General features: G+C 51.6%; 1 protein-coding gene across 1 annotated transcript; it reads right to left on the bottom strand.

Annotated features, from left to right (window-relative positions):
* Window positions 1-234: 234 nt before the first annotated feature.
* CEP68 (centrosomal protein 68) lies at window positions 235-8,711 on the bottom strand. Its single transcript, XM_053939258.1, has 7 exons — window positions 7,946-8,711; window positions 5,396-5,815; window positions 3,444-4,895; window positions 2,220-2,342; window positions 1,910-2,006; window positions 1,295-1,441; window positions 235-593 (listed from the first exon to the last, which is right to left on the bottom strand). The coding sequence occupies exons 2-7, from the start codon at window positions 5,771-5,773 to the stop codon at window positions 562-564; spliced, it is 2,229 nt and encodes a 742-aa protein (XP_053795233.1). The 5' UTR covers window positions 5,774-5,815; window positions 7,946-8,711; the 3' UTR covers window positions 235-561.
* Between the last annotated feature and the right edge of the window lie 5,047 nt (window positions 8,712-13,758).

Here is a 13,758-nt window from a genome sequence, read left to right as displayed (position 1 = left end):
AACCTGGCTCCTCCCTGCCTCAACTCGATTGTTTATTATTTTATTTGGATTCAGTATTACGGCTTTTTTTGTTTATGAATAACAAAATTGAAAGTTAAGTAGGCTCTGCTTCAGCAGGGAGTGGTGATTATAAACAGGCCTTCAGTTTGCTCCCAAGAACCAGAAGGAGTTGCTATTTCTTGGCTTCTCGCACCTATTTTTGACGAGCATAAACAAACCATGAGAACAGGGCTATTAAAATCACACGGCTTTACTTAGCGAGCGCACGGCACACTATGGATTGCTGAGTTAAAAAACTGTTCCTGACGTTTTGCTAACACGGAACAGTCCACTTCAATAAAAAAGGGGAAGCTATGTTAAAAAAAACCAGCTGTACATTTCTGACACAACTCCGGACATCCCAGCACACCTGCTGTACAGGGCACCTTTCTCAAGCCATAGTACAAACCCAACGCTGAAATCAGCCCTGTGGGCAACTGGACACAGATTTTGGCATCTCTGGAGAGGTGATGGAGGTGGTTTGGTGCTTGCTGCAATTCTTCTCAGCCCTCCTGAGATGGGCTAACGCAGCCTAGGTCTGACAGAGGCAGCACCTGAAATAAAATGAGGTGTTTGGTGCTGTGCTTTGTCTGCAGTCTGACAAAGAAAGAAAGCCCATACTCTACTCCCCCATCTCACCAGTGCACAGGGTACAGCTGGGCAGAGGCAGCAATTCAAAAAGAACAAACACTACTTAAGACACTGCTTTTCTCTTCTAAGAGGCTGGCACGCCTGAAATACTTGCCTCTAGTTTTCTTTGAAGGGAGATGGTCAAGAAATAAGCAAACAAGTTTTCTAGCCCCCTGTATTATATCTGAAATCACTTGCTTCCCTTTCCCACCATTATACAGCAACCAGAATGTTTCTGAGAAAATACAAAACCAAAACGTATCCCTTCCTCATCTCCCCTGTCTGTGCAAGGGATCTGGGGAGAGCAGGTGTCTGTGCTGGACTGCTGCCGTCCCCAGCCCTGAGTGACAGGGACCTGCCTGCCCGGTCCCTGCGGAGCTGCCATCGCTCCCCTCGTGCTCTTGGGTTTCATCAGCTGGTCACCCACACTGCTCTTTCCCTGACACGGTTAAACACGACAGGGCATCTATTTTGAGTTTCCCTGCTGCCTGCTCAGGCTTTCCAAACAGAATCAAAGAAATAAAACTGGAGCCTGATGTCTGGTGTTTGCTAATTCGAGTGTTTCTCTCCCCGTGCTTCCTCCCCTCTTTGCCTGCTGCAGCAAGGCTGGTTCACCCCTGCTTACCCAGGGAGCAGCCGTGTGCTGCGCCCTCCTTGTCCTGCCCCGTGTCCTTGCCCCCCACGGCAGCCAGGATGGACTTGTACAGGTGCTCTGCGTGGCTTTCGAGCTCTTCCGACTGTTTGGCAATCAGAGCCAGCGTGTCTTTCAGGGCTGGAAAGCAAAAATGCCCGAATGGAGGTGACAGGAATGCAATAATTCAGTGTCTGTCAGAGCTGAGAGCTCTGCTTGTCCAGGCAGACACTGGAAGGAAATCGAGTGTTAAAAATCAATAATGTGTTGCTCATCTCATCCCCATTGTGATGCAGCATTTGCAGGGGGTGGGGACTGACCCAGGAGGTGCCAAGCTCATCATGAAGATGCAGAAATAGGGGGTCTGACAGAAAACCTTTGGAACTGTGCAAGAAAGTCCATCCATAATGCAGCTTTTGACCTCTAAAGCCCCTTTGGTGGCTGCAGCTTCAGCCCACGCCTTAGAAATCCCTTCTTCTAAATCACCAGAGCAACCACTCTGTGTGTGCTGTGGTGCTGGCCAGGCTGGGCCAGGGATTTTTGGGGGCAGATGCCTTGGCCAGCATCACCTGTGTCCATAAGCAGTCCCACACAAGTGCTCCTCCTCACCTGGTGAATTTGATGCCATGCAGTCCAGGAGAGCTTCTCCCCTCTCCAGCACGCTCTCAGTCAGGCTCCGGTGGTCGGCCACATCCTTCCTGAATTCCTGGCACGGCAAGGAGAAGAGCAGCGTTTCTTAGAAGGGTTTTGGAAACACACACCTGTGGCAGGTTGCCCAGGGAGCAGTTTCCTCCAAGCAGGTTCCTGGTGCTCCCAAATTTGGTTTGGCAAACCCAGTGCACCCTGGACTATTCCAGAGATGCTTCCCACTGCCTGCAGCACAGGAGAGGGGAGGAAGCAGAGCAAGGGTGACACCCACCAGGTAGCGGTGCAGCGATGCCAACACGCTCTCGGCATCCGGCGAGGGTGGCACCCAGCTGCCGGTGACATCCACCACGGTGTACAGCCAGTGGATCAGCTCTTCCAGCTGGCAGCAAAACATCTGCTCAACAAAGCATAAAAAAGGGGTCACGGATCTATTTCTGCAACAGAGACAGCGCAGGGACATGAGAAGGTGAGCCAGTGGTGTTTTGGAAAGCACCTGTTCCCTGTTCCTCTCTGACCCCGGCACACAAACATCCCTAAGCTTGGGAAACCAAGGGTCAATGGGAAACAGGCAAAAATTAATTTAAACTCCTGAACAATTCCAGCACTCACTGTGTGGCAAGAATTGAGGGCCACCATGAAATGTCTGCATGGAGAGGTGCTGGAGGCTGGTAGCACCCAGGCTGAAGGAGAGGTTGGCCTCCACCGCCTCCCAGCCCAAGAGATATCCTCATCCTCTTCACCAGAGCCATCCAGTTAATTTGCAGTCGCTTTCCCCAAGGGATTGTCTCGTTCAATTAAGTGCTTTCATTTATTTTTAAAGTGTCTCGGTAAGGGATTATTTTTGTAAGATGCTACATGAAACCCAGGGGCCTCTGCTGGCACCAAAATCAGGCTCAAGACCTGGTCCTGCTCCTCAGGAGTTTGCCATAAAGAAGTGCTTTTCCCTGGCATTGCAATTTGGCATGACAAATACAGAGAAGACGCTTTTAAATCAACAAGAGTTATTTCAATACCAGAAGAGGGAATGAGTTTGCAGCTATGTGCATTTTAACACTCCTGTGCAAATGGCCTAGCATCGTTTCCAAATTTGTCCCAGCACTGGGGTGGGAAGAAGATGGAGAGGAGGGTGAGAGTACAGTGCTGGGACGAATTTAATAATCCACAAAATAATCAGGAAACCTTTCAGAGTTGCTGCAGCTCCTGCCTCCTGCCTGGTGCAGCAGTGCTGGAGGACGGGTGGGCTGGGGGACCCAGCCAAGTGCCACATCTCCACCCAGCCTGGCCTGTGACACTGAGCCCCAGGGAAAGCAAGATGGGCTCTGGCTCCATCAGAAGGAATTATCTGCTCTGGTGAGCCCCCCTGCATAAATTACCACCATCTGCCAGGCAGGACAGGTCATGCAGAACAGGAAGTTTTAATTAATCCTGCCATAAAGACAGGCACATTTTATGTGAGATCTTCCCAGAATAAACTTTATTTCTGGTCTCAGCCTACCTTAACACACTGGATAAGGGACTCGCTCTGCTGGCTCTTCTTTGGATGCCCCTTGACCCGTGGCTCATTTAGGCACATGCCATCCAATGTGTCCCTGAGACCAGTTGGTAGATGAAGCCCGCGGGGAGGATCCCTGTGGATCCAGCCACACAATTCTGTGTTTTCCCAGATGGGCTTTCGGGAGCTGCGGTGTTGCCACAGCCCAGCATAACCCTCAATACTCCCTCTGTCATCCCCACCTCTCACTTCTTCAAAAGGAGCCAACCTAGATGAAAGGGGCTGCTTGCTGGTGCTGTGATGTGGAAGGTTAAGGGGGTCATGCCCAGGCGTCCTTATTGTTAAGGAAAGACTGGACAAAAACTGAGCCAGCCTTTCCAGCTCCTTCAGTCTTGGAGGCAGGGAAAGAAATTCTTCATCACTCTCCCACTCCTTCCCAAGGGGGAGCATTCCTGTGGTGGGTAAAAACCTCCTGGTGCTTTTCACCTGCCCTGTGTAGTTTGGGCAGGGGCTTCCTCTGGTATCCCACCTTCTCCCATCGGCAGCAGGGCGCCCAGGTGAGCTTGGCCCAGAAGATTCCACCCTCACATCCTTAGCAAAACCTCTGGAAAGATGAGAGGAAGCACTCCTTGCAAATGATGCTTTGGCAATAGGTGAAGGTTCAAAGTATGAGCCAGCTCCTGAGCAGCCTCTTTTTCCGGGCCTCGGGGTGGAGAATCTCTCTGCAGAGGCCACAAACTCCCAAAGTCCATTTTCTCTGCTTCCCCGAGCCTGCCCAGCTCGGCCGTAGATGCTGGTGGACCTGGACACGCCCTCAGGAGAAGCAGAAAAGCTGTCCAGACCTACTCCTGAGTCATGGAGGAAAGGCTCCGGTATCCTTCCCAGCCTGTACCTCGGCTTCAGCGGGTAAGCATAGTCCAGCAAGTCCTCGTACTCCTTGTTGGGGTTCCAGTGGGGCGAGCTGCGGTCCGGAGACGGGGGCAGTGAATCCGGAATGGCACAGGCCCAGTAATCGGCTTGGTAGGAGGAGATCTCGCGGATGCGCCCCACGCTGCTGCGGTAATCGAGCGGAGCGCCCGGGGGCTCCCGCCTCTGCAGGGCCCTGCTTTCCACTGCCCATCGGCAGCTCAGGTCCTGGGCAGCCGTGGTGGCTGCAGAAGGGACATCCGTGCTGCCTAGCAAGCTTCCGGACGGCTCCTCGGAGGGGCCGTTTCCTTCTGAGGACAGAGCGGAGAAGCTCAGCACGGAGCGGCTCCGCAGGGCGCTCCCGGGGCTGGGCGGAGTTTGGGGCCGCAGGAGCTCTGGGGTGGAAGGACACGGGGACTGAGCTGCCAGACTTTGTCTCCGACGGCCAACATGGGCATCGTGGCGGCCGCCAGCAAGGATGTTCTCTTCGGCAGAGCTGCGCCGGCTGGGAGGGCTGGACACCGGCTCCCAACCGCCCGATGCCTTCACCTGCTCAAGGACAGGATGTAAAAGGAAAGGGAGAGAGACGTGCATGAAATGAAGCACAGCATCCAGACAAAAGGGTCCTGTGTGCCGGGATATGGAGGTAAAAGCCCAAGCCTGGACCTGCCATGAGCTGAGGCTGGAAGTGGAACCCTGTTCCATCTGTGGGATGGCCTGCAGCCACTCAGAGCAGGGGTTGTTTTTAAGGAAAGGCATCTCAAGGGCTTGGGAAGCTGCACGAGTCATTTGGCAACAAGAGGCTTAGCTAAAGGGCACTGTCCTGAGCAAGTCCCCAGCTCTGCACTGGCAACAGGGAATGGAAGCAACAGCTTGGGTGTTGGAGCCCAAGCCCTTCCCCACCACACATCTTAGCCTGGGCAGGGGTGGGCACACTCTGGCTGGGAGAGATGGAAAGCCCTTGCTGGGACAGCCCTGACAAACAAGTCCCCACCTCTCCTGGGACTTCCTGGTGGTGCAGCAACACCTAAAGGTACAAACCCTCTCACCTGCTGTTCTTTTGAGGAGAGGAACCAGTGGCCAGCTCGACAAGGCACAGGGTCACCATCAGCAGCTCTATCCACTAACAACACTTTCCCTGAGGAGTTTTCTCTTGCTCTGGGAATTTTGGGTGTAGATGCTGAGGACACTTCTGGGTGGCAGCTGGAGCCACCGTGGGTAACATCAGTAGCAATGTGACTGTGTCTGCTCACTGCCACACCCTCTGTCACTTGCAGGCTGGGCTTGGCTTCCTCTGTCCCTAAAAGCTGGTGCAGGCTCCCTGCCAGCTCCGGGAAGTCCATCTCCGTGCCGGCGCTGGCCCACCTCCCATCGCCCTTCCCGCTCAGTGACTCCTCAGAAGGCGATTTTCCCACATCCACGGCCATCAGGACACAGCTTCTCCCGCGGGACTATGAGCCTCGGGCTCTCTGGAATACACAGCACACAGCAATGGCATCTCAGCGTCCCCCCTTGTCTCCACACCAAGAAACTGGGTTTGCCCAATAACAAAGAGCTGAAGCATCATCTGGGTGAGACCCCAAAATTCATAAAGGAGCATCTTGGTACACCAGGTGGGACAGTGGAAAGAGCAAACCCTCACATCTCAGCAGCATTTTCTGCTTCGGAGGATGTGACACACAGGGAAAATCTCATTCCAGCCCTGGCCACGCCAAGAACAAACCTGGGCTTGATACCAGGCTCCAGAGTCCTGCCCTGATGGCCAATGTCCCCAACACTTTGTGCACCCTGAGGTCACTGGGCCCGAAGGAGACATCATTAACTAGGACATGAAGCACCTCCTGGCGTGGCTGAGCCCTGAAGGCTGTTGGGGTGGAAAACTGAGTGTTTTTTAAACATACAAACCCCAAACCTCAAAGTGGAAGCCACCTGAAAAGCAAGAAGCAGCTATAAAAAGTTAGAGAGGGAGGTAGGAGGCTGTAAAACTCAAACCTGGAGCTCAGCTCTACAGCTTCTACCTCATTTTGTGAAATTAACTCTTTGGGAAATTAATTAATGGAAATACTTGCACTGACTGGGTTTGAGTGAGGAACTGCTGCAGGATAACCCGTGAGCCAAATGAAGGAGACCCAACACAGCCTCCTCCAGCAACTGCAGCCCAAACCAAGGTGCTGGCAGCAGGGAAATGGCAGCAGAGTGGTTTTGATGGTACTCCCCCAGATGGTGCCAGCAAAGAGACCAGACAAGGGAGCACCAACAGCAAACTTAGCTAAAAGGAAATTTAAATAAAAAAAAAAAAAAAAAAAAAAAAAAAAAAAAAAAAAAAAAAAGAGGCGAGAAAGAATTCCCAAACAATACTTGGAAGTGGGAAACAAGATGATACTCACTCCCTCCGCCAGCTCTTTTGTCACAGTTTCATTTTATGATCCACCCCTCCCTCCGACAGGCGGGTTTTCCCACGGGCACGGGAACAAAGAGCGGCGGGAGGACGCGCCGGGTCTCCAGGGGAGACCAAATCCCCAGCGCGGGCACAACCTGCGGCAGCCCCGCAGCCGCCTGTGCCCTCCCCAGAGCCGGCAGCCGATCCCGAGGGGACGAGCACAGCCCGGGCCCCGCCAGCCCCCACCCAGTGGCCCCCAGCCCACAGCTGGACCCCCAACCCACTCCTAAAATTGCTACCAAAGCCAACCCAACGCACGTCGGGTTATCTGAACTGGATTGCACTGCTCTCTTCAGCCCTCAGAAAGGTTGTATTTCCACACAAAGGGGTGGGGTTGTTGTAAAAAATGTAATCAATAAATCTGCCCTTGTTACGTGACTTAAATATATATATATAAAAGAAAGAAAAGCTTAACAAGGCATCAAAGCAGCCTCTGAAGTTAAAAAGTGAATGTGCTGTAACCAAAAGTCGACCTCAGGACAGCTTTATTTTTAAGATGCCACGTTAAATTCAAAGGGATTTGAACATCGTTACCTCCTCCAGATTTGGTGGTTTGGGTCAGCTGTCAGCCCAGTAAAAACAACTGTAAAAACATCGAAGTTTGACCTTAAATCTGAAAAGCATGTGTTAAGCAACATAAAATAAAACTTAGAGGTCACGACCAATCTGTTATTTTCCTGACTGTGTGGAGGAGGGCAAATATTCTGAAGTTAAGATCATTTGTTATCTTACGGAGCCAGCATGCAGCGATTTACACTTCTACGATGCCATTGGTCTGTTAAAAAAAGAGCAAGTGCTGGCTCACCGGTTCATTAAATCTCCAGAAGCTAATTGGATGCTAAAGAGAAACCAGGAAACCTGCCAATACACAGGAGTGAGAGTAAATCTGCTTACTGCAGGATTTGTAAGGGTATTTAAAGGGACACCAGAGATCTCACTGCATTTTCCAAAGTCTCTGATTCGGGCAGCTGATTTCAATTAACTTCAGAGGGAGCTGGATATCCAAACCACACCCGGACACAAACGCGACGGGGATGTCGCACACGCCCCACACACAGAACAACCGGGCAAAAAGTCATATTTAACAACAAAGTGAGAACACTACTGCCACTAAGTGCAACTCCCAGCTACACGAGCGCCTAGAAACGAGCTTTCTCACCATTTTCCAACAAGCCCCAAAAAATTCAGACGTCAGGTTGCCCGTGGCAGCGACGCATCCAGATTAACCCTGGCGACAGGAAGAAGCAATCCCAAATCCTCGGGCAGGACTGAGGAGGGATGTAGGACCGCAGCTATAGGCACGGTGGAAACTTTCCACTGGCCTCAAAAACACGGGAAAACAGCCCAAACACCCAATCAATTGTCTCACACAAACGATACCCGTGGCCGTGATTTTAGATAACAGAGGAAGACAGCGGGGCTGCTTCATTCATTTCAAAGGGAAGGTCCGCAGGGATCTCTCCTGAAAAGCGATCCCTGAGCCTTTTCACGCCGTCAGAAGGGAGGTGCCGGCCAGGGCGCCGCACAAAGGCGGCGGACAAGGAGGGCTCTATCCAAGGAGCGGCTCCCACCGCCCGCGGGGATCGCTTCCCTGATGGAATGCTCTGAGCGCAGCGGATGCTGATGGAATTTCCGTCTCCCGCCAGCTCCGCTTTGGCTGGGGAGCATTTCTGGGGTTGTTTTGGGGGGAAAAAAACACCACACCGCTTTCGCCCCTCAGGCCTGCGGGATCTGAGGGCTGCTATTTTCTGCTCCACTCCTTGCCCGCTTTCTGTCCACCGCTGGAAAAAAAACGGCAATTAACCAAAAAGACAAGAAGTAAAAGCAAAGAGGCCGAGGAGGCGGCGCACCCGGGGGTACCGGGATTCCAAAGGGAACGTGGCCCGGGACCCCCGGGATCCCCCCCGGGACCCCCCTCACGCCGCGCCCCGGCCCTCACTCACCGAGCGCCGGCCCCGCCCCGCCCCCTCCGCGCCGGCAGCCAATGGCAGAGCCGGATGCGTCAGCACGCGCGCCCCCGCCGCCCGGCAGCCAATAGGAGCGGAGCTCGAGGGCGGCCCCGCCCCGCGGCCGGCGCTGACCCCGGCGCGGGACGGGCGAAGGCGACACGCGCCGGCCCCGCCCCCTGACCCTCCCTGGCCCCGCCCCCGCCCCTCACGGCCCGGCCCGGGTCCCGCCGGGCACCGGGAGCCTGAGGCGCGTCCCGGGGCGCCCTTGAGGAGCTTGTGTCAGCTGCAGGGTGTTCCCTTGTACCCCCTGTCGACCTTCCCGAGGCGGAGCTGTGCCCCGGCAGCGTCACCGCGCTGCAACCCGACTGGAACGGGCCCTGCGCGGGCCGCGACTGCCCGTGTCACGGCCAAGGGATCACGGTGTCCTCCGGGCACAGCTGCAGCATGCGGTGCCGGTGCGACACCTGCCCTAGGGCTGATCCCTGTGGGATGCCGGCAATGCCCTGCCCTCGGGGCAGCTTTCTGGGAATATCCCCAAGCCACGCTTTAAAGGAGGCTGCTCTGGGGTTTGTACCTGGCCAGACCCTTCCTTGGTGGCTGGAGTGGACGTATCCTGACGCGTTCCCTTTCCTCTTTCTCCTTGTTGCTGTCCATTGGCTGCTTCTGGTTTTTGTCCATGTCACCTGCTCCTGGAGATTATTTCTTCGCTAATGCTGAGATTTTCTAGAGGTCAAGTGTCTGATAAAGCACTTTATAAGACAATATTGTTCCCAGCTTTAGGCCAGGAAGGACCAAAGAGACATCCTGGGATTGCTTATCAGTTTGGCAGCAGGGCAAGGGGAACAGCACAGGTATCCCAAGTCCCTGGCTAGTGCTTTGGTCCTGACCACACTCCTTGGTCCTGCAGCCTGCTCCAGGCTGCCATCCCAGTGTTACGGGCCAGATTCCCAGTGGCTACGAACTGGATTTATTCTGCTGCACCCAGTGGAGCCAGCCCCATTTACATCTGGCAGCTGGCCCATTTACATTTTTCCCCCTAGAGAAACACAGTGGGAATATCTTTTCCAGGGCTGCTTCAAGAAGCGGAGCTGTAACGCTGCAGTAGAACATGGTGGGTGCTCTCAGAAGAACTCACAGCCAAGAAAAATCCAGGATCACCTCTGCTCCCGTGGAGTATTTCTGTATTTGGGGTTTCTTTGATGCATGTTACTGCAAGTGTTCCCATCAGGCTGCACATCCCTCTGCCCCGGATGCACACTTCCTAGAGTTGCCTTTTTATTGGCATTCACGCAGGCAAAGCCCTAGTGAAAGAAAATCCCTTTACAATGTTGTTTATTGCTCATTCTCCGGGGAGCCGCTTGCCTGCCAGCAGAGGCCGCGCTGATTTCAGGCCTCTGAGTGGAAAGGCGGAAGCAAACGCGGACGGGACATGATTCATCCCCAGGCTGGGCTGTTTTTAGCCCGGTTTAAATTACTCGGGAGCTGCCAGGCATTGTTCTGGGAGCTGAATAGCACCCGGCTGCGGCTGCGGCCTCGGCCCCGGCAGGAAAGGTCTGCGTCCTGTTCCGCCCCCGATCAAACAGGGGCCAGGATGTTTGCAGGAACAGCCAAAGAGCCGAGAAACCCTTCCCCTCCCCTTGGGCTTGGGCTGAGTGGGTGTCAATAAACAAGAGGGGAATCAGCTGGTGATCTAAAGGAGAGGTTATTTAAGAAATTCAGGGGGACAATACCGATTTTCTTTTGCTGGCGTCTGGCTTTGTTAGGAACTTTGCTGAAGAGAAACTGCCTTATTTGATCTATAATCCAGGGTCAACCCAGCCAAACTCACGCCCAAACTCACTCAAGGCTGGCAAAGAATAACAAGGATATTTTCTTTCTGATTTGAGACCTCAGGATTCTTTCAAACCTGGGTTTTCCAGCAAAGACGATGGATTTCTCTGTACCTGTGGATGCAACGATTCAGCAGTAATCTTCATATCTATGACATTAAATAAGAGCTTCCTTTTGATGATCAGATTTGAAAGCAGTGTACTTCTGATATATGAGAAGTTACCTCTGTGGTGAGAATGTGCATGTTTTTTGCACAGAACTGGATCCATCATGAACACCAGCTGTATGGATTCAGAGTTTTAATATGCCCCTAACTGCAGTGACCTGCAGTTATCCAGCACATATCTTTGGCACATCAGTTTGTTACTTCTTTCTGCCCTCAAGGGTTTCAAGCTACAAGCCAGACAGTCAGCTCTGGGATGAAACCTGAAGCCTGGAGGTGCACTATATGTTCTTGCATAGCATCTGCACTATCTTCAGCATCAAATTTCAGTCTCGCAATGCAAATGTTTGGGATGGATGAGACGTCAGCAAGTGCAGAGCTTGGACTTAACCTACCTGTTCCCCGACTGATAACAATATTAATTAGTCTCTGTACAAACTGCTCAGGACTCTCTTTGGGCTGCCTGACCCTTCTCTGAAAGGTGTTTGCAAGTGTTTGTCTTTCTCTTCTCAAGGCTAACAAACCTTTTCTCTCCCCATAGGTCAGGATTTCCACATCTTGGACCATTCTCTCTGTTCTCATCTTCATTCTCATTCTTTGGGCCACATTTCTTTGAAGCTCAACACTGATCCAAAGCTCCAGCATGGGCTTGGCTGTACTGGGGCAGAACCGGTGTGGTAGTCCAGGCTGTGATCCTGCTTACACACCCTGGAACAGGATCTGCCTTATTCACAGCACAGGACTCCTGCTCCTGACTGCCTGTAACTTCCTGATCCTGCTCCTTCACCTACTGTTTCCCATCAGTAGAAGTGCAGGTAATTACTCTTATCTAGATTCATTCTTTCCAGCCTTTGTTTCCCAGACTCTCTCTCCATTTTTCTGATGTTGCTGGGAATTTCAGCCCTGCACATATCCATTTTCCCAGACCACCTTCTCCAGGTAGGGCCTGCAGATTTTCTCTGTTCTGACATTTGATGTCACCAATCAGCGACTTATGGTCCTGGAACTACAGCAGGCTCCCAAGGCATCCAGTCATTCATCTGGACAGCTGCTCAGGTGATGCCTACATAAGCAGGTTCAAGCTCAGCCATGCTGCTTTAACTTCTTTATAAAGCCATGAGAAGACTTGCCTGAAGCCTACACACTTCCCATTGCTCCTCTAGATCACCACTGCACTATTACTGAATATTTCCTAAAAAAAGGTAGCTGCCGCTTTTTCTTCCTGACGTTGGAGAACCACCTGAAAATACGACTTCAGCACACTCATGGCAGCTGACAAATGAAAAACGTGAGGCAGGATTAAGGAAGAACAGAGGGAAGACTGGAGTGACAAGTATTTTATCGTCAGCGTGGAAGTTCTGAGTTGGGTGTGTTGTCCAGTGCCAGCAGCTGGGCTATTTGAGCCCTTTTACCACTTGTTTGCACAGCTGGACCGAGTGGCAGGATTTAGCTCAGGGAAAAGGTCAAGCAGAACCTGCACTTCTCTTTCTGGCCACACGATGTGCCCATCACACCACGAACACAGCCCGGCCAGCCCGCCAGCAACCGCAGACTTAGTAGCCACAAAGGCATGGGTTTCCAGGGGTTTGTATTCCCTCGCAGCACCTCCTTACCTCTAGCCAGGCCCCCTAAAACACTCACACAGCTACAGATCAGGGCCAGGCGCCGTGGAGCAGAAGGTGGTGGATGGGATGGAGTTGGCGTGGCCCAGATGCTTTGCCTTTGAGGAAGGTGACAAGCTGCTGTGAAAGAAATAGGAGCCAGGCGGTCAAGAGGCAGTGGCAACTCTTCATCAATGTGAATTATAATGGGCAGTGAATAATTGGAATTAAGTTTACTTACTAAATGTGAGATTTACTTCTGCTTTCGGTGGGGAAATGCGAGCAAGTTCTTTTTCATTCTACTTGCTGGGATGTCTTGGCCTTCTGTCATTTCTATGTTCTGTGAACAGAACCAGGAGGCTCTTCAAAACTACAGCTGGCATCTGCAGGAACCAGTCATCAGCACAGAGATTTGTAAAAGAAATATTGGGATTAGTACAGATTAAAATCTGTGTATATAAATGCCAGAAGAAATAGCAGAGCTGGAGGATTAAGAATGGCTTGAATTTATAACAAATGACAGCAGAAAAAAAATTGGGACTGATAATTTGAGCCATTGCTAAGACCACAGGACACACAACTCACTTGAGGGAGAGCCTCCTCCCTTACAGCAGGACGACAGACATCTCCCTTGCAGCCAGGCAGGAAGAGAGACTGCAGCAAAGAATCATCACAAAACAACTATTAATTGTTAAAGATTATTAAACAACTGCCCCAAAACTGGGATGCTTAGTGAAGAATTCACAGGTATCACCCCTTGTGGTATATGCTGCACACATGTGATTGGGGCTGGACAGAACTTGTTTCTTGAGAGTGAATGAAATCTGTAAGAGAACCAGTGCAGGTGGCTACAATGAACTTAAAATGTAAATCAATACCATAGTCCCCTTCTGTAAGATCTCCTACAATGATTCAAAGAGACTTTAATGCTTATAATGGGGACATAGCAGAGATCTGACTTCCAACAAACCTACACATTTTAAAGGTGACCAATGAGAGGTCACACAGGCACCACACAACCTGTGTGAATCAAACCATTCATTTCAGGGCAGAATAAATGGTTTTGTCTTCTGTTCAACTCACAAGGCACTTCCCTATAATTCTATCTACCTTAATCAGACAAACTGGGGATTAAAAAAAAGGACTAATCTGCTCGTTGGTCATAATTGCATTTCCTCTGCAAATATTAAGTTAGAACAATAGCAGTGGCTTTTGTAATAAATTTACTGTTAAACCCTTTTCATGTGAACAAGAGAAATGTGTGTGGCTTGCCTAGAGCTTAGAAGAAAGAAGTGAAGAGTATTTTCCCAAAAAATGCTTCAAAAAGCCCCAACAAAACGAAGAAGTTGTAAAGCAGGTGGCCAGATTTGTAGGTAGTGGTGGAAAACCAGAATAAAATCATTAAACTTTAATTAGAACTTGCCCAACT

The sequence above is a fragment of the Vidua chalybeata genome, chromosome 3, assembly GCF_026979565.1.
Source record: "Vidua chalybeata isolate OUT-0048 chromosome 3, bVidCha1 merged haplotype, whole genome shotgun sequence".
NCBI classification, from domain to species: Eukaryota; Metazoa; Chordata; class Aves; order Passeriformes; family Viduidae; genus Vidua; species Vidua chalybeata.
This window is presented reverse-complemented; position numbering and strand designations above follow the sequence as displayed.

Bases quoted from the DNA above. Each gene is read 5' to 3' on its own strand.
- CEP68 (XM_053939258.1), bottom strand. From the start codon at position 5,773: ATGGCCGTGGATGTGGGAAAATCGCCTTCTGAGGAGTCACTGAGCGGG. The intron at 2,343-3,443 runs GTAGGCTGAGAC...TTTGTTGAGCAG, and splicing joins CCCTTATCCAGTGTGTTAAG to ATGTTTTGCTGCCAGCTGGA. The intron at 594-1,294 runs GTAAGCAGGGGT...ATTTTATTTCAG, and splicing joins AGCACACGGCTGCTCCCTGG to GTGCTGCCTCTGTCAGACCT.